Source organism: Microcaecilia unicolor, chromosome 3 (assembly GCF_901765095.1).
Source record: "Microcaecilia unicolor chromosome 3, aMicUni1.1, whole genome shotgun sequence".
In the NCBI taxonomy this organism is placed as follows: Eukaryota; Metazoa; Chordata; class Amphibia; order Gymnophiona; family Siphonopidae; genus Microcaecilia; species Microcaecilia unicolor.
The window spans coordinates 15,741,829-15,766,859 of record NC_044033.1 but is presented as its reverse complement, the minus strand read 5'-3'; the positions used below and the strand labels follow the sequence as shown (position 1 = coordinate 15,766,859).

The window sequence follows — 25,031 nt, the reverse complement described above, 5'->3', positions numbered from 1 at the left end:
GCAGCATCAAACAGATTAGGCATTTATGTTGGATTGGTAGGGTATGCCTTTTTAAACAGGTAAGTTTTTAGTGGTCTCCGAAAGTGTAGGTGGTCGTACGTAGTTTTCAAGGCTTTTGGTAATGCGTTCCACAGTTGCGTGCTTATATAGGAAAAGCTGTATGCGTAAGCTGACTTGTATTTGAGTCCTTTGCAGTTTGGGTAGTGCAGATTTAGGTACGTTCGTGTTGATTTGGATATGTTTCTAGTTGGTAGGTCAATCAAGTCTGTCATGTATCCCAGGGCTTCACCACAGATAATTTTGTGAACCAGAGTGCAGATTTTGAATTCAATTCGTTCTTTGATTGGGAGCCAGTGTAGTTTTTCACAGAGGGGTTTTGCACTTTCAAATCGCGTTTTTCTGAAGATAAGTCTAGCTGCCGTGTTTTGAGCGGTCTGAAGTTTCTTTAAGGTTTGTTCTTTGCATCCCGCATAAATTCCATTGCAGTAGTCTACATGGCTTAGTACCATAGATTGTATCAGGTTGCAAAATATTTCCCTCAGTAAGAATTGTTTCACGCGTTTGAGTTTCCACATTGAGTGGAACATTTTCTTTGTTGTGGATGTCACTTGGCTCTCTAGTGTTAAGTTGCAGGACCTTTTTTCTTTTCCTTCTCATATTTTTTTCTTAGTTTATTTGGCCATTTTCCTTTTTTTTCATGGCTACACTGTATAGAGTTGCATGGGGACAGAAATCTAACCCATAACCACGGGAATCTAACCTGTCCCTGTCTGTCCCCGCAGGAATCTAACCCATCCATGCCCATCCCCATCACAAATAATCTCCTCCATCCCTACCCCTGGCCCACCCAGCCCCACTGCACCGTATCACGTCCTGCTGTAAAGTCACCTTAACCCCCCCCCCCCCCCCCAAGAAAGCCATATTTTATAAGCAGTGAAAATACTGGTAAAAGTAACATAAATGCATTTTCTTCTGTACTCTGCTAAATACAAAATTAAAAAATATATACATTTTCAAAAAAGCAAACATCCATGAGCAGAATGTCCCCCCTTTTTTTCCCGTCCATCCATGAGCATCATGTCTCCATCTACTCTCCTATCCCATATTTTCTATTTCCCCCTTTTTCCTTCCTTCCTCCCTCCATGTACGTCCCCATTACCAATATTTTTTCCAAACCCCCTCCCTCCCTGCATGTATACTCCATCTACCCTTTTTACAGCACCCACCCTTCCACCCATGACTCCATCCATTCACTTCCCGTCCCCTCCGGTACTGAGTCAGGTTGCCCTCCCCGACATACCTCAGTGAACCCTGGTGGTCTAGTGGCCTCTTGGGGGCAGGAAAGATCCCCACTCTTGCTGCCCGCTGCCACTGCTTCTTTAAAATGGCTGCCAAGACTTCAAGCAGTGGCCTCGCAAGACTTCCACTTGAGTAATCAGGTCTAGGAGTTCTTGCACAGATAATGTGTTGTTACGAGGTGCTCGTATACCATGAGCAGCCAGATTGGTTTCTCCTTTTCAAGCTAGATTAAAAGAGATTCGGATCATTTAGCTGGGGGATAAGGATTCTGTGCAGTTTAATTGTATCCCAAATCAAGACTGCTATCCCTCTACCCTGTCTTCCTGATCTTGGTTGATGTTTTTTTTTTAATTTTATTTTTTTATTTTGCTCACACCTTTTTCAGTAGTAGCTCAAGGTGAGTTACATTCAAGTACACTGGATATTTCTCTGTCCCAGGAGGGCTCACAATCTAAGTTTGTACCTGAGGCAATGGAGGGTTAAGTGACTTGCCCAAGATCACAAGGAGCAGCATGTTAGATGTTGAAACCTATTGGAGATAGTTCAGCCAGTGGTAAAACTCCCCACTTTCATCTAGTCAGGTTTCACATATTCCTAGGATGTGAAGATGCTGTTCATGTATGACATCATGGATCACTGAAGATTTCTTTGCAGCTGGTCTGGCATTCACCAGTCCTACAGTTCCCAAGGATGGTCTGGGGGTGCTGGTAGTAGCTTTGGTGTGGCAATGAGGTGATCTAAGTACTGTTATATAGGTGTTTTGCCTCTTGTACTTTTGCCGTCTCTTTGGTTGTTGGGGATTATAGTTTGCTCTCCCACACACCACTGGGATCCCCGAGGTCTCTGCTGGACAAAGGCACATTCTTTGTGTCAGTAGCTAGTTAGACAGAATTTCACTGAGTGGCACTGCAGTCCACCCTGTGAATCAGCAATCGTACTAGTTGGAGGTAGTACTGTTACAAGAAATGATTTATCTTGGGGGAAAGAGCTCTAGAGCACTCGCTACTGTTTATAATTTAAGAGCAGGTGCTGTATTTATAAGTTTTAGGATATTAATTTCTCCACCAATCACCAAAGGTGATAATTGCAATAAATTAAATAAATTAAGTATATATAAAAGATACCATATACTCAGAACACAAAGAGACCGTATTTTTAGCTTCAAAAAGGTTGATTTAATATACAATTGCACACGAGAGGTAGGTTTTTAAAAGGATCTTAGAACAGAGAATTTGTGCCTAAAATAGAACAAAGTAGCAGGTACGTTAACTTACAAGTCCTTGTTACAAGCATGTTGTGGTCCAGCTGATTGATGAGCACATGTTTCAGGAGCAAGGCATCAGCGGACTCCAAAGAGAGTAGCAGGTCCCAAGAGGAGGCAGGTTCCAAGAGAGCGAGCTGGGCTGTTTCCAGGCCTTTTATAATGTTAGCAGAGAAGCATGGTGGGTGCATGTCCTGGATATTTTGCAAGGCATTATGGTTAATGTAGTCTGTTCACATGACCACATTATAAGTCCTTCCTTTCTGGCACATGTCTGAAAGCTGATGGGAGGAGCAGGTATACCTTTGACAAGCAAAAATGTCCTGTTTCTTCTTTGTCTTCAATGGCTTCTCCAGACTTTCTGTCTCTTGGGTCTTTGGTTTTCAGAGATGTCCTGATGAGCGTGCCAGGTAACCCACCTTAGTCAAGCTTTTGTTCAGTCTTTTTAGGTGGAGGGCAGAGAGAGTTATATATCTCTCTTTTGTCTTTGTTAAGTGTTGTAATTAACTATCCCTGCTATCAGAAGTTCCCAGAAAAAGGGATAGGGAGAGAGGGGCTTGAAATGAAACTATTTTCTCTGCTGCAGTGTCAAATATATAAAAGCTGCACAAATATATTGGTGTATATATAATCCAGCAAAATATAATAACTGATACCATTACAGTACTAGGAGGTAGAAGTCATGCTGGATTGTTATGAAGCAGTCTTTGGGAAGAGAAAGGTTTTTAGCCTCTTCCTAAATTGAGGTAGCTGTTTTCTGTTCTGATGGGGATAGGTAGGAGGGTTCCATATTTTGACTCCAAGAACGGGGAATAGAGAGCTGAAAATCTTCTGATTTCTAATTGTCTTTTGGAACGGTGATGCTAACATCAGTTGTTATTTCAGTCTGTTAGACTGGACCTGACATAGCAAGGCGGTCTTAGCAGTCAGAGATGAAGCCCTGTAGGATTTTAAAAACTAAACAAGCAGCGTTGAACCTGAGTCTTCCTGCTATGGGAAGCCAGTGCAGTTTGTTTAGATGAGTTGAAACACTATTATATCTATTCAGTCTGTATATTAGTCTAGCAGCTGTGCTCTGTATGATTTGCAGTTTTTTCTGACACTGAATACCAAGAATTAAATCATTGCAGTAATCCAAGTAATGCAAGAAGGCTAAAAGAGAAACTTACTGCAGAAGCACAAACTCACAGTAACAACTTTTTCAGGTACATCAGAAGCGAAGACCGTATGAGGGAATCCGTGGGATAATTAGATCATGAAGGAGCAAAAAGGGCACTCGGGGAGGACAAGGCCACAACAGAGAGACTGAATGAATTCTTTGCTTTGTTCTTTACTGAAGATGTGAGAAATCTACTGTGATGCCCCCCTTCTCACTCAGAGTGACCTGGTTCTCAATATGCAGATCATATGCAAATTAATGTGCTACCCCTTCTCGCTCAGGGTGACCTGGTTCCCACTCAGCAAATTAAACAGGTCTCACCAACTGCATATTTCTCAGGCAACTCTTTATTCCAGCCCCTGGGCACACTTCTTCTAGCTTAATACTTTATGCTTTCATAGGTCTTCAGTCTGAGCCACCCCACACAGATACATGGGATCAGTACTAGCTTCAATACTTTGGGGACTTCTAAACCCCAGGCTTTGCAGCCTTCTTCTCTCAGTACTGGGACACACAGTCCTGGACACACAGCCCTTCCTTCTTTGGACACACAGTCCTTTCTCTGAACACACAGTTCCTATAAGTACTGAGGACACACAATCCAACACTAATGATTTAGGGACTTCTTACCCCAGTATTTTCAGCCTGTCTGATCTCCTTTGGACACACGGTCCACCACAAGTTTATAGGGTTAGCCAGTATCTTCCAGGGGCTCTCTCTTCTTCTGCTGGTAGCTCACTTCTCCCTTTCACACTCAGGTGGGGTATAAAGTGGTTAATTAGCTACACAGGACCCAGCCCATAACCTCCTCAACCTGTGAACATCCCAGGGCTCTCCCCGGTCCTAGCGACCTCCACCTATTCTCCTACTAGTGCCCTCTAGTGGCCTAGCCCGGATAGGACAGCCTCGTACTTATCACACTACCTATATCAGAAAAAGGTTTCAAGGGTGGCGATGTGCAGGAACTGAAATAAATCTTGGTGATGTTGGAGGACGTACTGAGCTAAATTGACAAATTAAAGAGTAGTAAATCACCTGGACCAGATGGCATGCACCCTAGGATACTGAAAGAACTCAAACATGAAATTGCTGATCTTTTAGTGATCTGTAACCTGTCGTTAAAATTGTCCGTAGCACCTGAAGATTAGAAGGTGGCCAGTGTAACACCGATTTTCAAAAAGGGTTCCGGGGTGATTTGGGAAATTATAGACCAGTAAGCCTGAATTCAGTGCCTGGCTTTATAAAGAATAAAGAACACATAGACAAGCATGGTTTAGTGGGACAGTCAGCATGGGTTCAGCCAAGGGAAGTCTTGCCTCACCAATTTGCTTCATTTCTTTGAAGGTGTGATTAAACATGTGGATAAAGGTGAGCCAGTTGTTGTAGTATATCAAGATTTTTAGAAAGCTTTTGAAAAGTTCCTCAAGAGGCTCTCGAGAAAATTAAAGAGCCATGGGATAGGAGGCAATGTTCTGTTGTGGATTAGGAATTGGTTATTGGACAGAATACAGAGGGTAGGATTAAAAAGCCATTTTTCTCAATGGAGGAGGGTGTATAGAGGTGTACCATAGGGATCTATACTGGGACTAGTGCTGTTTAACATACATGTATTTATAAATGATCTGGAAATTGGAATGGCAAATTAGGTGTTTAAATTTGCGGATGAAACAAAATTATTCAAAGTTGTTAAAATACACGTGGACTGTGAAAAATTGCAGGAAGACTGGGCATCTAAATGGCAGATGAAATATAATGTGGACAAATGCAATCAAAGTAATAGCAGATCACATACAAAACAAGAAACAAGTGAATAAAAAGAGAAGTGGTTTATTAAAACAATTACCCGACATGGCCACGTTTCGTTCTCAGGCTGCGTCAGGGCTAAAAAGACTGAAAGGGGTTAAAAACAAAGTGTACCCCTAATAGTAACAATCAAACCACTTAGTCCTCTTGTTTATTTTGTTTTTTACAAATGCAAAGTGATGCACATTGGAAAGAATAATCCGAATCATAGTTACCTGATACTAGGGTCCATCTAGAGAGTCAGCACCCAAGAAAAAGATCTAGGTGTCATTCAGTTTCATTTTCAAAAGAGAAGGACGCCCATCTTTCGACACAAATCGGAAGATGGGCGTCCTTCTCCCAGGGCCGTCCAAATCGGTATAATCGAAAGCCAATTTTGGACGTCCCCAACTGCTTTCCATCGCAGGGACGGCCAAAGTTCAAGGGGGCGTATCGGAGGCGTAGCGAAGGTGGGACTTGGGTGTGCCTAACACATGGATGTCCTCGACCTATAATGGAAAAAAAGGGTGTCCCTGACAGCATTTGGACGTCTTTACTTGGTCGTGTTTTTCTTATGACCAAGGCACAAAAAGATATCCGAAATGACCAGATGACCACCGGATAGAATCGGGGATTACCTCCCCTTACTCTCCCAGTGGTCACTAACCTCCTCCCACCCTCAAAACATATCTTTAAAAATATTTTGTGCCAGCCTCTATGCCAGTCTCAGATGTCATACTCAGATCCATGACAGCATTATGCAGGTCCCTGGAGCAGTTTTAGTACATGCAGTGCACTTCAGGAAGGCGGACCCAGGCCCATCCCCCTCCCTACCTGTTACATTTGTGGAGGAAACAGCGAGCCCTCCTAAACCCACCAGAAACCCACTGTACCCACATCTAGGTGCCCCCCTTCACCCATAAGGGCTATGGTGGTGGTGTACAGTTGGGAGTAGTGAGTTTTAGGGGGGATTTGGGGGGCTCAGCATACAAGGTAAGGGAACTATGTTCCTGGGAGCATTTTATGAAGTCCACTGCAATGTCCCCTAGGGTGCCCGGTTGGTGTCCTGGCCTGTCAGGGGGACCAGTGCACTACAAATGATGGCTCCTCCCACAACGAAAGGGCTTGCATTTGGTCGTTTCTGAGATGGGCGTCCTTGGTTTCCATTATCGCTGAAAATCAGAAACGACCAAGTCTAGGGACGACCATCTCTAGGGACGACCATAATTTCAAAATTTGGGCATCCACGACCGTATTATCGAAACGAAAGATGGACGTCCATCTTGTTTCGATAATACGGGTTTCCCCGCCCCTCCATCGTGACATTTTGCGAGGACGTCCTCAACAAAACTTGGGCGTCTTTTTCGATTATGCTGCTCATTGTAGACAATGCACTGAAATCTGCCCAGTGTGCAGTGGCAGCCAAAAAAGCAAACAGGAAGCTAGGAATTATTAGGAAAGTGATAGTAAATAAGTTCAAGAATGTTATAATGCCTTTGTATCACTCCATGATGTGACCTCACCTTGAATATTATGTTCAGTTCTGGTTGCCATATCTCAAAAAAGATATAGCGGAATTGGGAATTGTTTAAAGAAGAGCAACCGAAATGATAAAGGGGGATGGAACTTTTCTCATATGAGGAAAGGCTAAAGATGTTAGGGCTCTTCAGCATGGAAAAGAGGTGGCAGAGGGGAGATATGATTGGGGTGTACAAAATCCTGAGTGATATAGAATGGGTAAAAGTGAATAGATTTTTAAATGTACAAAGACTAGGGGACACTCAATGAAGTTAAATAGAAATGTTTTTTTAAAACAAATAAGAGGAGATATTTTTTCACTCAAAGAATAGTTAAGCCCTGTAACTCTTTGCTAGGGGATGTTGTAACAGCGGTCAGCGTATCTAGATTTAAAAAAGTTTTGGACAAGTTCTTGGAGGAAAAATCCATATTTATTTATTTATTTATTTACAGCATTTATATCCCACAATTTCCCACGCATGGGTAGGCACAATGTGGCTTACAACAATCTACATAAACACACATCAAGTCAGGGATCAAACAATTAATGAAGTATAACTGAGAAAGGGTAAAAGCGAGGTAGAGAAAAAGAGAAAGAGTAGTGGTGATTAATATGACACCGGGATAAAGACAGTTCAGAAGTTAGAGATGCCAGGCGGGAGTGGTGCGTAAACTTTGCCAAACAGAAAGGTCTTGAGGCGCTGTTTGAAGGTAGGGTGATCAGGAGTAAGTTTCACCAGTTTAGGCAGATCATTCCACAGATGAGCGCTAGTGTAGGAGAAAGTTGATGCGTAGGTGCTTTTGAATTTAAGTCCATTATATACTGGGTAATGGAGGTTAAGTACAATCGTGCGGATCTGTGAGAGTTCCTTGGTGGCAAGTTGATTAGGGTGTCCATGTATGCTGGGGCTTCGCCGTAGAGGATTTTATGCACCAGAGCGCAAATTTTAAAAGTGATATGGTCCTTGACAGGAAGCCAGTGCAGTTTCTCTGCTATTGAGATAAATATGGGGATGCCACTGCTTTCCCTGGGATTGGTAGCATGGAATGTTGCTACTATTTGTGTTTCTGCCAGGTAATTGTGACCTGGATTGGCCACTGTTGGAAACTGTTCTTAAAATTTGTGCATATTTATGCATTCAAGGTTTCTTGTGTCAGCAGGATCAGCCTGCTAATGCATGAGCTAATGATGCTATCAAAGGAGCTTGTCAAACAAAAAACAAAACTCTACCCCCCCCCCCCCCCCCGTGCTGTTAAAAAAAAAAGTGTCCCTTTCCCCCTTGTTAGTGCAGCAGACTTTGATCCTGGGGAACTGAGTTTGATTCCCCCTGCAGCTCCTTGTGACTCTGGGCAAGTCACTTAACCCTCCATTGCCTCAGGTACAAATAAGTACCTGTATATACCATGTAAACCGCTTTGAATGTAGTTGCAAAAACCACAGAAAGGCAGTATATCAAGTCCCATTTCCCTTTCCCTATTATTTGAGATTCTACATGGAATGTTGCTAGTGGAGGAATAGCCTAGTGGTTAGTGCAGCAGGATCCTGGGGAACTGGATTCAATTCCTATTGCAGCTCCTTGTGACTCTGGCCATGTCACTTAACCTTCCATTGCCCCAGGTACAAATAAGTACCTGTATATACTATGTAAACCACTTTGAATGTAGTTGCAAAAAACTCAGAAAGGCGGTATATCAAGTCCTATTTCCCTTTCTCATTGATCCTTCTATAAAATGCGCCTTCTCTTACACCCAGTCCTAAGGAAAAATCACAAAATTCATTGGGGTCAATATTCAGAAGGGTGGGCAGGAGAGGATGTTGACTGGTTATACCCCACTGAGCTAACCAGTCTCGGATATTCAGTATCACTTAAATGGGTAGTGCTGCTGAATATCCCTGCGAACTGGCTGTCTCCTAACCAGCTCGGTTAGGGGCTGAGCTTGGGTGGAGCATCATCCTAGCCAGTTAGCAGTGAAAGTTAAGACAGCTAAACAGATGTCCTTTCTTTATGTGGTGAGCTATCCGTGCAGCTGTCTGAATATCAGCCGGTGCCTGTTTAGCTTCCGGGTGCAGAGAGCCTCACATGCCCCAACATTGAATGTCCAGGGTTAGCTCAGCCCGTGGCTGGAAGTGACTTGGAAGCAGTGGTAGGCGAGCTGGCTCCCAGGGGCGGCGCAACCCGGCTGTAAGCGAGGTAAGCATGGCAGGAGGGCGCCATAAGCCATGCTTACCTCACCTCCCGCCGCTCTGGGGGGTTTAAATCTTTGAATTACCTCCTTCGCAGCAACTGCAGTGAAAGCCCTGCCCGTCTCTAGTCTTCCCTTCGTTCCCGTCAGTGTCCCGCCTTCTTCTGACGTCATTTCCTCTTTTCACGAGGGCGGGACACTGACAGGAAACGAAGGGAAGGCTAGAGACGGGCTGGGCTTTCACTGATGCGGCCGCTGTGACGGAGGTAAATAAAAGATTTATACTACGCAGGGTGGCAGCAGCAAAAAGAGGGATGTTGGGGGGAGAAGAGGGCGGGCAGGTGGACATGGGAGCAAGAGGGCAGGGGAGAGAGGAGCATCGAAGCCATCGATGGACATGGATGGGAGAGCAGGGCCCAGGGAGAGAGGAGAAATTGCTGGACATGGAGGGGAGGGCAGAGGAGAGAGGAGAATTGCTGGATATGGATGGACAGATGGATGGTGGGCAGGGGAAAGGACAGTTGCTGGACATAGGTGGATGGAGGAGAGGGCAGAGGAGAGGAGAGATGCTTGACATAGGTGGATGGAGGGGAGAGGAGAGTTGCTGGACATGGGTGGATAGAAGGGAGGGGAGAGGAGAGTTGCTGGACATGGGTGGATGGAGGGGAGGGCAGGGGAGAGAGGAGGGTTGCTGGACATGGGTGGATGGAGGGGAGGGCAGGGGACAGAGGAGAGTTTCAGGACATGGAAGGGAGGGAGGGCAGGAGAAATTCTGGACATGGATGGAGGGGAGGCAAGAGAAGAAGGAGATGCACATGGATGGAGGGGAAGGGAGAGAGAGAAGAAATGCTGGACATGGATGGAGGGGAGGGAAGAGAGAGGAAGTGAGATGAACATGAATGGAGGGGAGAGAGAGGAAGGAGATGAGATGAGGGAAAGGAAGAGAGGAGATAAACAGCACATGGATGGAGAAAATAAGCAGAAGCTGGATCCACTGAACAGTCAAGTCTGCGGAGGACCCAGCTTTTACTTATGGATGTTGGGCAAGAAATGAAGAAGAAAGGAGGAAAGAAAAGAAAAGAAAAGAAATAAATGGAAAGGAAGCTCTGGAAACGGAGTAAAGAGAACAGATAGAGAGCAGCAGAATCAGATACTGGACCAGCATGATCAGAAAAAACAAAGTCACCAGACAACAAAGGTAGAAAAAAATCATTTTATTTTCATTTTAGTATTTGGAATATGTGCACTTTGAGAATTTACATCTGCTATCTTATTTTGCAATGTATAGCAATGTGTTTCTTGCTATGTTTCTGGTATTGTGCTGCATGCAGAGTCTAACTTCTTAGGATTTTAGGTTAATTTTTGAAGAATTTGAATAGGGGCTATCTTTGTTCTGCATGTATGACTGTAAGGCCAAGTGTCTGAATAGGGATCTGTTTGTTAGGTTCTGAGATTTTGATAACACATTGTTTTTCAGAGTTGGCAAGACTGGCTGTTCTCCTAATTCCTGGTCTGTGTGCTAATTTGGTTTGTGTCATTTTAGGTATACTGCAGAGATTTTTTTTTTCCTGGTAAAGGGCATCTAAAACAGACATCATGTTATGAGAATCAGGTTCTCAACATTAAAAGTTTATATTTATTTACTTATTTATGGCATTTTACCCCACATTAAACATGAATTAGATTGGAACCCGGGAGCATTTAATTTTTTTTTCCTGGAGTGATGCATTGCGCCCCCCCCCCCAGGCTCTCTCTCCGGCTATAGCCAGCTCTGCAATTTGGGGGGGGGGGGGCGCAGAGGTGGACGGGGGAGCACATAGGTGGACAGGGGAGATAGCCTGTTGTTAAACATCTACCAGCACACCACTGCTTGGAAGCCAATTACTGCTGCCGACTGAATATTCCCCCCCCCCCCAATTGTTGTTGTGTATTCCACCAAAGTGAAAGTGCCTGTTATTGAGGTTAGATCCATTCATACACATATGCATGTTTGTACATTCACATCCTTTACCTCATCCCTCTTCCCTACATGGACACCCTCTTACTCTCTCCCCATGCACTCTACATACATATCCCCCCAAATCATACAAACCCACCCACCCACTCCTGATATTTGTAGTTCCCTCTTCACCTTCTCCCCATATGTTTTCCTGTTTAGAGAAAGAGCCAATATGGGAAGGGGACATAAAAGAGGGAGCAAATGGAAGGCAAGTAGGCATGACATCCTCAGGAGCCAAAAGCTTATGCTCACTTACTCTGACCCTGGAATAATATTGAGGGAAGAAAGGTAGCAGTCTACCTCTGTCCCCCAAAAGTTCTAGTTTTATCTTCCCATGTGGAGGGAAACCCGTATTATCGAAACAAGATGGGCAGCCATCTTTCGTTTCGATAATATGGTCAGGGACGCCCAAATCTCAACATTTAGGTCGACATTAGAGATGGTCAACCTAAATGTTGAGATGGGTTTTTTTTGTTACATTTGTACCCTGCACTTTCCCACTCATGGCAGGCTCTATGCGGCAGGCAATGGAGAGTTAAGTGACTTGCCCAGAGTCACAAGGAGCTGCCTGTGCTGGGAATCGAACTCAGTTCCCCAGTTCCCCAGGACCAAAGTCCACCACCCTAACCACTAGGCCACTCCTCCACAACCTTAGAGATGGTTGTTCCCAGTTTTCGGTGATAATGGAAACCGAGAACGACCATCTCAAAAATGATCAAATCCAACTCATTTGGTCGTGGGAGGAGCCAGCATTCGTAGTGCACTGGTTCCCCTGACATGCCCGGACACCAACCGGGCACCCTAGGGGCACTGCAGTGGACTAACTGATGCACTAACTGAACGGAAAAAAGCCCTTCCCTTATCGATTCCTTAGCGATTCAGAAAGGAACGGGCATGCATGAAGGAAATCGCATGCAAATGAGCTGCTCGCTGTTAGCGCATTTCCACACGATTTGCTTCGTAAGGAGGTGAAGGCAGTGCAGAGCAGCCAGGCGTTATGCGTTGCTGCTCTGCGCATGCCAAAGATGGCTTCATACATGCAGACAAGCTGCGTGTATTATAGCCGTCTACAACCTTAAATAAATTGCCATCTACAACCTTAAAAAGACACAAGTCCAGGTGGAAACGTCCAAGTTTCTTGTCAGGGATGTCTTTTTTTTTTTTGAGTATGGATGAAGGACATCCAAGTTTTAGGCGCCTTTGCTATGCCTCCTTCCCTGCGATGGGCAGTTGAGGATGTCCAAAATGTGGATGTTTCTGTGAGAAGGACATCCATGCCTTTGCTATGCCTCCAACACCCCCTTTTTTTATTTATTTGGATTTTGGATCACAAATAGCAGCAGTGGGATTTGAACCGGCCACTTCTGGATTGCAAGACCAGTGCTCTAACCACTAGGCCACCCCTCCACTCCACTTACTTGAAATTTGGCTGTCCCTGTAGGGGGGGGGGGGGCAGTTCAGGACATCCAAAATGTTTGAAAGAAGGACGTCCACGCCTTCACTATGCCTTGCACACACCTCCCCTGTCCAGGGACCTGCATACTGCTGCGATGGACCCGAGTATGATATTTGAGGCTTGCAAAAAAAGTTTTTAAAGTTGTTTTTTTCAGGGTGGGAGGGGGTTAGTCACCACTGGGGTAGTCAGGGGAGGTCATCCCCGATTCCCTCCGGTGGTCATGTGGTCAGTTTGGGCACCTTCTTGAGGTTTGGTCGTAACAAAAAATAGGCCAAGTAAAGTCGGCCAAGTGCTCGTCATGGACGCCCTTCTTTTTTCTTTTCTTTTTTTTTTTGAAAATATCTTTATTATGTCATTGACGCACAAGGAAAAACATAACCAATGACTATTACATCGCCGTTTCCCATTATTGGGACTGCTGCTGCTGCTACAACTTCCAAGAGCTTAGGAAACATGTGTACAACAATTGTTTCACCCCAGCACCCATGACTTTATGTGTTATACATTCCCCTCCTCCCTCCCCCCCTAACCCCCCCCCCTTGTCCACTGCCGATAGCGGTTAATATCTATTCCAGCCAGCTCTCGCACGTGGGCCCACCATCTCTGCTCTTCCATTCACCTTGACTGCAGGGCCTGCTTTTTGTTCCCTTCTGTAGATGGGTCTAATAGTAAGGTTTCAGCATCTGGAATTCTGCCCCACATTTGTTTATATTGTAACAACCCTATAGAAGCATTATCGCTCGGGGATGCCCATCTGTTAGGCACACTCTAGCCCCACCTTCACTACTCCTCCAACATACCCCCAGGAACTTTGGTCGTCCCCGCGAAGGGAAGCAGTTGGGGATGCCCAAAATCGGCTTTCAATTATGCCGATTTGGGCGACCCTGAGAGAAGGACACCCATTTGTGTCGAAAGATGGGCGCTCTTCTCTTTCAAAATAAGCCTGACAGGGTACCTAATGCTACCTTGACCTATGAGGTAATTCTTATAGCTACTAGAACCCTGATCAGTACCTTTCAGTCTTACATTGATCATTGTCTTTGGTTATGCAAAGTTCTGGGTGTCTAAAACTGTTCCTGCAATGAATGAAGCTTGCTTATGTTTAGCTAATTTAATCTTTGCACATTTTCTGTCTTTTTTTCCCCTGGATGCTTATATTTTCTTGGTGTATTCCCTATGCTTTTTCATTGTGCCTGAACATCAATTAGTGGGTGACTCCTGTTTGCTGTTCTTCCATTTGCAGATGATTGTGCGTTTGAAGAAGGAGATCCAGACACTGAAGGATGAGTTGGCCATACTTACCGGGAAGCCGAGAACAGAGGAACTCACAGAGGAAGAGCTACTAACGTAATTTCAGTCTTTATTCTCCTTTTCTTTTTGAGTTCTGTTATGGAGCAGAATGGTACAGAGACATCATAGATCCCTGAATTTTACTAAAGCACACCATATCTGATGCCAGTTTCAAGTGGCCTGGTGCCATGCAAAGCTGTGCAAGGTTTGGCAGTATTTTTCGCAGCCTCAGCTCAAAGGAAGTCAGGAAACGGAGAATGTGGAGGATGGGAATGTCCTGCTGGTTCCAGTTAAGAAAATCAGTTATAGAATAACAATTTCAAAATGAAAGAGACAACTCTTAACAGCCTATTAGAGTTAAAACACATTCCTGAAACTTCTTTTGCGTCAAGTAGCTGCTTAGCATATGCTCTAGATTCTCTTCATATGCCAAAATAAATCATCAGTTTCAAAATACAGCAGGATTGTACAGAAAGTCCAGAATTTTTTAGTTGAATCAAAGTACTTTAGTTTTTCAAAGATTTGAATTATACTGTACAATACAACGCAAATCTCTCCCAAAGGTTCAAAAGAATATTCATAGAGGAGACAATTTACAAAGCTATTTATCTGGGAAAATAGAGATTTATCCAGGTAAATTGGCCTCTCTGAAAACTCCCTTCCTTTGCCCAGCTGAAAGCATGCAGGTTTGTGTAGCAAATATATTTTAGTGGGGTAAAAAGATGGGGAAGGGGGGGGACACAGGTTAGTGGATAAAAAAGCACACATACGTGGGATTTCCAAAACTGCATATACTTATATGCGGCCCACAAAAATTTCAAGTGTAAAATATGTAGGCTTGCCTGACTTGCCTGCTTTATGCTAACTTATATCAAAAATAAACTGCCCAAATAGTTTTTCTTTGAAAATTTGCTACAAGTTCTTAAAGTGAAAGTACCTCCATACTTTGCTATTTGGAAAATTCTCCCTGAATCTTTGCTTTCATAAAGTCAGTGGCTTTCCAGCAAGTATACTGAAGGCAATCTTCGAAGCCATTACCTGAGCTAATAGATATTTCTCCAAGGACAAGAAGGATAGCATAGCCTTATATCTGGTTGACATGGAGTCTGCGCAGGATCACTCTCCAGCTTATTTACAACAAACTTTTGAGAGCATTGCACCATGCATGCACGTGCTTCCCACCTGCCACTGTTGTTTGGCAACTAACCAGTCCCCATTTCTCCACAGAGCAGTAAGGTTGCACTCTTCTGTGCTTCTGTCACCTCACGTCAAAGTGTTTCACTGACTTTAGATTTTGGGTTTTTAATTGCTGTTTATCGTGGCGTGTTGGGACTGATTCTGATCTCTCTTAGCCTCCTTAGTTAGGTTTTTCGTCCTTAAGTTTTCTTTATTTTTTTGTGGGCCTGTTTCAGGTTTGATTTCACTATGGCTACTTTTCCAGATATGTTCCAGAAAAAAGCTCTGAGAATCTTTAAAAAGTGTGTCAGGTGCAGTAGGACTGTATCATATATACTCGTAATTGGTGCCTGCAGTGCATGAGACCCGATCATAATCTTTCTTACAGATGTCAAGGAAGGGGCTTAAAGGTCAAGAGAAGTAGTGCCAAAAGGATTTTGGCATAAATAAGCCCAGTCCATCAAAACATCTGTATTGGAAGCACAGGTATCCATGGCTCCTGGAGCTGCATTGGACACTGGGAATGCATTAGCATCCAGTCTGCTTTAATCACCCTCAATACTAAGTGTCAATAGGACTCATCACAGACAGTCATCATCTTATTCCCCCCTCCCCCACCAATGCAGAGGAAGGATTCATTCTCACAGCATTGAGGGGTAAAGATGCAGTATGTTTGGGAGAGACCAAGGCACGCTAACATTAGAGGCCAACCAAATTTCGTTTTCGTTTTCAGATTTAGCACCAAAACTGACCTGAAATCCGGGTTCAGGTTCCGTCCGAAAATGTCAGTGCATTTTCAGCTGACACCGAAACTCTCCCTCCCCCTACTTGATCACTCTCCACCCCCCTTGGGCCGTCCGACCACCTCCCGGGCCAGCCATGGCCACTGCCACTGCTGAGCTCCCCCACCCATGGCACCTCTGTCCTCTTACCACCTGAAGGCCCTCCCCAGCATAATTTTAAATGCCTTGGTAGTCTTGTGCTGGGGTCCCCCTCCCCACCCATAGGTCACCCAGGCCTACCTTTTAAAACTCCTAGTAGTCTAGTGGCTTCTTCTGGGCAACAGTGATCCACAGTTGCTGTTGCCACCACTGGTTCCTCTGCTTATGCTGGTTTCACTTTCAAAGTGTCCGCCGGGACCTCCCACGGCTGTCTCGCGAGGCTGCTGTGGGAAGTGTCAGCAGCAATTTTGACTCAGGAACCGGCAGGGTCAAGAGTGACTGAGGATTGCTGTTGCCTGAAAGAGGCCTCCAAGCCACCAGGAGTTGTGGCACCATCACTAGACTACCACAGCATTTAAAAGTAGACCCAGGAAGGGCCTTTGGATGGTGGGAGGGCAGAGGGGGTGGGAGGCTGTGGCAAGGGGGGGGGGGGGGGGGAACCGGTTTTGTTTTCAGACGAAACTGAACAACAAATTTCAGCTGCTGATATAGTTTTGGTCGAAACTGAGAACCCTGATTTTGGTCAGCCTCTAACTAACTCTGATCCCCCTTGAAGTACATTGCTGAGAGCATCAAGGCTCAGATTTCACTGGTGCTATTGAAGCACTTTTGACATGAAGACCACTCATCCTCCTTGATATCAATCAGGGTGTGACAGCATCCAGTTTGCCGGTATATAGCTTGTGATACACACTGAGAGTCTTAGGGGGTGTGGCCATACTGATTGTATTGCCCTAGTCTTTGTCTATGAAACCTTAGAGGAGCACCTCATGAGGAAGTTCAGTGATCATGTGGAATGTTTCTTTGCCTAGCACAATACTAGGGTTTTGACTGCAATAATGCCAAGGCTTAAGGCAATGCAACTGATACTTGAAGTCTATTTACTGCCTGCAGGAGATGTATCAACACTGAGGCCTCAAGTAACAGTTTTCTCGGCATTAAGGACCAGGCGACTGTCTTTAAGCCACCCAGCCACGGCCTCCAGATAAGATTGTAAAGGCCGAAGGTTAGGAGCTATAGGATCAATATGATACACCAACAAAATATCATCTCCGTAAATGTAAGTGGAAATATTAAAAGATTGAATAAGGGTTTCTCAATGGACTCCAATGCTAAATAATAAAGAAGGGAGGATAGACCCCTGGGGTTACTCCACACATCAAAGAAACAGATGAATGTGTAAGACCTGCATGTGTTACTGTAAAAGATCGATGTTGAAGAAAAGAAATAAAACAAGCCAGAACTATACCTGATAGACCTAACGAGGGCAACCACTGAAACGAAAATGAATGATTAATTAGGTCAAAAGCCACTAAAAAGTCCAAGGAAACCAAAAGTAAATTACCATGAATTTCACTTAACAAGGAAGTAAGAATAGTCTCTGTACAAAATCCTAATTGTCTTGGATGTAAAGTATGTATAGCCTCGACATGGGCAAGGAGTAGCAAAAAAAAAAAAATCAACAACAATTTCTCCTTAACTTTTGAAAGAAAAGGAATAGTAGAGACCGGGTGGTAACTAACCGGGAGAGAAGTGTCGACTAAGGATTTCTTTAATATCGACTGAACCGCTGCAGTTTTCCAAGCAGCTGTCAATGATCCTGAAGATAGGCTCACAGAAATAGTTTGCAAAGCCACTAGTAAAATACCTAAAGAAGGGGGTCTTTAACCAATTTAGTGGGATCAGATATAAATGCGAAGGGGCAGGATTCATTGATGATATCAATGTTTTCAAAGACTTAAAAGCAGCATGACTGAACTGTGACCAAACAGACTCATGTGACTCAGATGATACAGGAGAGTAAACAGCACTCTGCAGTGAAGGAAATTATGATGCCAGTTTATTGATTTTCTCAGAGAAATATAACCCTAAAGCTTCTGCAGATGGAGACACAGGTAAGGAACAAGACCTCCCGTGGATGTCTAGTATAAAGGGCAAACAGTTGTTTAGAAGGATTTGGTAATGAATGAATTAACTTTGAATAATAACCTTTTTTTAGCTTTGGTTAATTGTGACAGATAATATTTCCGTTGAACCTTATAGCACCTGAGATAGTCTGGAGTCCTACACTTTTACCAATCATGTTCATATTTTTGTACCTGTTTCTTCAACATATAAGGCCCTGATGGTATCATGAATTCTTTTGACGTGTAGATGATTTGATAAACTGAACTGGAGCTATCTGATCAAGATAATATACAAGAGAAGTGTTCCAAGTCTCTGCTTGAGCATTCAATGATAAATCTGAAAAGTTATCAGGAAATAAAGTAGGAAGAGAACCTAAAGACGTCGAGTTATGTAGCGTGGGGGGGGGGGGGGCGGTGGGGCGGTCTGCCCCGGGTGCACGCTGCTGGGGGGGTGTCGGCTCCGCTGGTTCCCTGCTCCCTCTGCCCCGGAACAGGAAGGTTACTTCCTGTTCCGGGACAGAGAGAGCAGGGAACCAGCGGAGCCAACGCAGCTCCCAGCAATGTGCACTCAGGGGCGGATCGGCCCGCCTGCCCGTCCCTCGCTTCTCAATGTAAGTAAAAACTCCAAAGTTGTGGATTTCAAGCGTGCTGACTTCAGTAAAATGGGGGAATACCTGAGGAAGGAGATGATGGGCTGGGAGGAAATACAAGAAGTGGAAGGACAGTGGTCCAGGCTGAAAGAAGCTATAAATAGGGCCACGAACCTTTATGGTTTTTTTTTTATTATTTCTTTATTCATATATTTCAATATATCATCACAATACGTGAATATGCAATCGGCATTTATACAAGAGGCAAAAATAAAAAATAAAAGGAAATATCATTAACAGCCTTTCTGTCCACAAGTTTAGGAAATTTGGAATCCAAGAATTTAGAATTTAAAGTAAAACTTATAGCAATAATTACGGACTAGTGGTTGCAACCTCTGGTTCAGACCCCAGCCTGCATTTAGGGAGGGCACACAACATTCAATTCCACTCTAGCATCTAGAAATTGTTTTAACTGTTTTGGGTCTACAAATTGAAACTGTTTACCCTCAAGCATTACATTACAATAACAAGGAAAACGTAATATAAAAGTTGCTCCCAGTGCCACCACCCTAGGGCGGAGTTCCAAAAAGGCCCTCCGTCTCATCTGTGTAGGCCTTGAGAGATCAGGAAAAATACGAATTTTTGAGCCCATAAACAGATTTTCTAAGTGTCTCAAGGAAAGCCTTAATACGGCATTCCTATCAGGCTCCAGCACAAAAGTAAGAAGCAGAGTCAACCTCTGAGTAATTATTGCCAATGAACTTTCAAGGAAAGAAGTAAGATCCATTCCTTCCCCTACTATCGGGGGATTTCCTTCCAGCACTCCACCACTCCTGATGTAATAAGCCCGAGTAAGGGGAGGCAGTGAGTCCTTATCCATTCCAAGAATATCAGTCATATATTTTTTAACCATGTCCAAAGGGGAAATTAAAGGCAATTTGGGAAAATTAAGAAACCTGAGGTTAAGTCTTCTATCCTGGTTTTCCAGGTACTCCAATCTTTTATGTAGGAAATTATTATCCTTAACCAAAGCTGTTTCTACAGATCCCATTTCTTGAATTTTAGTATTCACAGTCTCCAAATCTAAGGTTTGCTGTGCAGTCTTTTGCGCCTGAAGCAGGGCAGCCTCAGAAAGAGTCTTTATATCAGAAGTATTCATTTTTAAAGTAGTTTGCATAGAAGTGTGAATGCTGTTAACCATATCCCATAGTGACTCTAATGTCACAGTTGCTGGTCTATTCACACCACTAATGGCTGGAGAAGGGTGAGGTTGATCTTCAACACGAGCAAGTTTAGAAATTATGTCCTGGGGCAATACCTTTGAAGCTGATTGTAGCAATAGTTCTCGGTGTTGAGATTCAGCCTCCGTAACTGCAGACACTCCCTCAAACAGGTCGGGCTGAGCCCCTTCAGCTTCCTTCCCTGTCAGAGCTGCCAGCAACTCCCCTCCAGGCTGGGGTGGAGCACCTCGTTCCACAGGGCTCAGGGAAGCCCCGTTTCCATTCTCAATCGACGCTGAAGCGCCGAGAGTTGCAGAGGGGGTCGAAAAGCCCTGAGGACCTGGTTGCTGTCTGAAAAATTGCAAAGTTGTCTGCCTCGTCGCTGAAGAAGTCACAGGAGCTGAGGGATGTTCCTTCACTTGTCCCCTCCGTTTCCCCATGCTTGATGAGGCGACAGAGGCACCGAAGAGGACCTACAAACAGAGCAACTTCCAGGAGCTAACACAGGTGCGTCCATTCACAACGCCATCTTGGATTTCTAGCCCACGAACCTTTATGTAAGGAAAGTAAATAAAAGCAAGAGAAAAAGGAAACCAATTTGGTTCTCCAAGCAAGTGGCTGAGAAAATAAAGGCTAAAGAGTTGGCGTTCCAGAAATACAGAAAAACTCAAGAAAAGGAACACGAGGAGGAATACCGGATGAAACTGAAAGAAGCCAAGAGAGAGATACGTCTGGCCAAAGCGCAAGCGGAAGAACAAATGGCTAGAAATGTAAGGAGGGGTGACAAAAATTTCTTCAGGTATATAAGTGAAAGGAGAATGACTAAAAAGGAAATTGTGAGACTAAAAGATACTGCAAACCGCTATGTGGATAATGATGAAGGAAAAGCACATTTGCTAAATAGATACTTTTGTTCGGTTTTCACAGAAGAAAATCCTGGAGAAGGACCGCGATGGACTGCAAAAAGTACAAATGAGATTGAAGTGGATAGAGCACCATTCACGGAAGAGAGTGTGTATGAACAGCTTGAAAAGCTGAAGGTGGACAAAGCCATGGGACCAGTTGGGATCCACCCCAGGATATTGAGGGAGCTCAGAGAGGTTCTGGCGGGTCCTCTTAAAGATTTGTTTAATATATCCTTACAGATGGGAGAGGTTCTGAGGGATTGGAGAATGGCGGAGGTGGTCCCTCTTCACAAGAGTGGTGATGGGGAAGAAGCTGGAAACTACAGGCCGGCAAGCCTCACTTCGATTATTGGAAAAGTAATGGAAGCGATGCTGAAGGAAAGGATAGTGAATTTCCTGGAAACCAATAAGTTGCAAGATTCGAGACAACATGGTTTTACCAAAGGGAAATCGTGCCAAACGAATCTCATTGAATTCTCTGATCGGGTGACAGGCGAATTGAATCAGGGACGAGCTGTAGACGTAATCTACTTAGATTTCAGCAAAGCTTTGGACACGGTTCCCCACAGGAGGCTCTTAAATAAACTGGATGGGCTTAAGATAGGACCCGAAGTGGTGAACTGGATTAGGAACTGGTTGATGGACAGAAGCCAGAGGGTGGTGGTGAATGAAATTCGCTCGGAGGAGGGGAAGGTGAGTAGTGGAGTGCCTCAAGGATCAGTGCTGGGACCGATTCTGTTCAATATATTTGTGAGTGACATTGCCGAAGGGTTAGAAGGTAAAGTTTGCCTATTTGCGGATGACACTAAGATCTGTAACAGAGTGGACACCCGGGAGGGAGTGGAAAACATGAAAAAGGATCTGAGGAAGCTAGAAGAATGGTCTAAGGTTTGGCAATTAAAATTCAATGCGAAGAAATGCAAAGTGATGCACTTAGGGAATAGAAATCCTCGGGAGACATATGTGTTAGGCGGGGAGAATCTGATAGGTACGGACGGGGAGAGGGATCTTGGGGTGATAGTATCTGAGGATCTGAAGGCGACGAAACAGTGTGACAAGGCGGTGGCCGTAGCTAGAAGGTTGTTAGGCTGTATAGAGAGAGGTGCGACCAGCAGAAGAAAGGGGGTCATTGGTGAGGCCCCATCTAGAGTATTGTGTTCAGTTTTGGAGGCCGTACCTTGCGAAGGATGTAAAAAGAATTGAAGCGGTGCAAAGAAAAGCTACGAGAATGGTAAGGGATTTGCGTTACAAGACGTATGAGGAGAGACTTGATGACCTGAACATGTATACTCTGGAAGAAAGGAGAAACAGGGGTGATATGATACAGACGTTCAAATATTTGAAAAGTATTAATCCGCAAACTAACCTTTTCCGGAGATGCGAAGGAGGTAGAACGAGAGGACATGAAATGAGATTGAAGGGGGGCAGACTCAAGAAAAATGTCAGGAAGTATTTTTTCACGGAGAGAGTAGTGGATGCTTGGAATGCCCTCCCACGGGAGGTGGTGGAAATGAAAACGGTAACAGAATTCAAACACGCGTGGGACAAACATAAAGGAATCCTGTTCAGAAGGAATGGATCCTAAGGAGCTTAGCCGAGATTGGGTGGCAGAGCCAGTAGCGGGAGGCGGGGATAGTGCTGGGCAGACTTATACGGTCTGTGCCAGAGCCGGTGGTGGGAGGAGGGGCTGGTGGTTGGGAGGCGGGGATAGTGCTGGGCAGACTTACACGGTCTGTGCCCTGAAAAGGACAGGTACAAATCAAGGTAAGGTATACACAAAAAGTAGCACATATGAGTTTATCTTGTTGGGCAGACTGGATGGACCATGCAGGTCTTTTTCTGCCGTCATCTACTATGTTACTATGTTCTACTAAATGCGCTCCGGGGGGGGGGTGCGCGCCGGAGGGGGGAGGGTGCGCCGTGCTGCGCAGCGGCGACCCGCCCTGGGTGTCAGCCGCCCTTGCTACGGCACTGGTTGAGTCAATAAGTCATCTAGACCAATTACCAACTTTTGAAGGCATAGACGAAGATGGAGAAAGTGACAACTGAAAGGACATCATGTAATGTTCTGACCAGAGTAGTGGCCAAGACTGGAAGCCCCTAAGATTTAAAGTGGAGAACTTGTGAGAGAAAACTAAATCAAGAGTATGTCCTGCTTGATACATTGGAAAAGATATAAATTGCAGCAAAAGTCATAAAAGAGAGGATCTGGGCTGTGATAACAAATCAAAATGAAGATTGAAATCTAAAACCATAAGTGAGGGAAACCTAGTGGCAGCCTTAGCCATGAATTGATAGATATTCTCCCAGTCTGCAGACCAAAGGGAAGGAGGGAAATAAAATAATAACAGATGAACAACTGGATGAGTAGCCAATTCTAATAATAATAATTATGAATAAGGTAGATAACACATAGGAATTTTGATTGGATTGGATTTAATGATCTAATATAATAAAACGCACCGTGAACGTTCTAATGAGGACAGACACTCCCTGAAGGGTTCGTGGGGTTCGTGGCGTTCGTGGTGTGAAGCCAGCAAGCCAGGCAGCCAACCACGTCTCTGCCCCGCCCCTGCCCCGCCCTCACGTCAAACGTTATGACGTGTGCTGAAGGAAGGGATGAAAGACGTTGCCAAGCAATGGTAAAACACATAACAGGCATGACGAACCAATCAGAAAAAGCTAACTCTACCAACGTTACCAAGCAACGAAACGCGACGTTACTAGGACCAATCACAGACAACAACAAGGTAATAAGGGAGGAGCACTCACCACGAACACAACGACTCATTATCAGAAAAAAAAAACAAAGAGAACAAAGGACCGAACGGCTGATTATCTGTCCAGGAAGGAAAGCAGACGACCACCGCAACCTACGGGTATGTGTGAAAATTTGTACTTTGCACGAGGCACGACAAAAACAGCCCCTCACTATCTGGAACGTGCCAGCCCTGAAGAAGGTGCCGCCTAACTGGTAGGCTTACCCGACAGCCAACTAGAACGAATAAGCAACCGAAGCACGTAAAACAGCTACTCCTTACCTGCCTACGAATTGTTGAACACTGGCTGGAAAACACCAACCGCACACCCAGAAACCCCCGTTCAACACAAACCGACACCCTCCCCCCCCTCCCTCCTCTGGCTCCTTTACCGAACCGGCTGAGAACGTGCCCAACCATCCTCACACAATCTCCCGACCTCGTGGATTCCCCGAAAACACCCTACACTACGGCGCTACTCCCCTTACCGCATTCCTCTTCAAAATCACTCTGCCCCCTTTAACGAACCGGCTGAGGATGTGCCCAACCATCCTCACACAATCTCCCGACCTCGGGGATTCCCCGAAAACACCCTACACTACGGCGCTACTCCCCTTACCGCATTCCTCTTCAAAATCACTCTGCCCCCTTTAACGAACCGGCTGAGGATGTGCCCAACCATCCTCACACAATCTCCCGACCTCGGGGATTCCCCGAAAACACAGTACAATACGGCGCTGCTCTCCCGTGGCGCATTACTCTGGAAAAAAAAATAAAACAATCCCCCGACGGGGATAATCTGCTCCTCTCAAGCTTACCACCATAAAAAAAAAAAAAAAACCAGCTTCAGCACAAAGAAAAAAAAAAACAGCAAGGGCTAACCCCCTTGCAAACACATTTACAATAAAAGTCCCCCTCCACAAACCTCCCCTCCACAAAAAAACCACACAAACAAACAAACAACAAAAAAACCCAAGAAACAATAACCACCCTCAAAGCAACACAACAAACCATCACAGTTTACCAGCACAGCACATACCCCAACCCCCTACCCCCCCCCCCCAACAAAAAAAAAAAACAAAAAACCTTACTGACACATTGTAACCACCCTCTAACACAATCAGTGGTCCATTCCAATTTACAAGCACAGGGAAGGGGGGGACCCCCTGCAACTGAGAGATAGACAGAGGAACTGAGAGGGAGGGGGAACCCTAGCACATACTCTCATTCTCACACACACAGTCACAGACTCTCTCTGTCACACAGACGCACATACACTCTCTCACACACACTCAAACACACTCTCCAGGCAAGATTTTAAAATACAACTGAGGAACAGGTTTAGATTCTACAGCTCACACATGTATTGTAACACTATTTCACAAAGTAAAAAAATCATAACAAAACCATTTTAAAAAGTCAACATGTTACTTACAGAACTAATACTAACACATGAACATTTGTATGTTATCTTTTAAATTGTTTGTTTTCTAATGCATTTCTTAAACAGATTTATGTACCTCAACAGCTAAACCTTTTATCTGATTGTAACAATCATTATAAAAACATTCTTTACAATGAAATG

The 25,031-nt window shown here is 44.6% G+C and overlaps 1 protein-coding gene across 1 annotated transcript in view; it reads left to right on the top strand.

Moving 5' to 3' along the window:
* Positions 1 to 25,031, top strand: part of KIF6 (kinesin family member 6) — a 795,359-nt gene that overhangs the window by 306,933 nt on the left and 463,395 nt on the right. Inside the window, exon 10 of the mRNA XM_030195774.1 lies at positions 13,902 to 14,005. Coding sequence (XP_030051634.1) covers positions 13,902 to 14,005 — 104 coding nt within the window. The remainder of the gene's footprint in view (positions 1 to 13,901; positions 14,006 to 25,031) is intronic.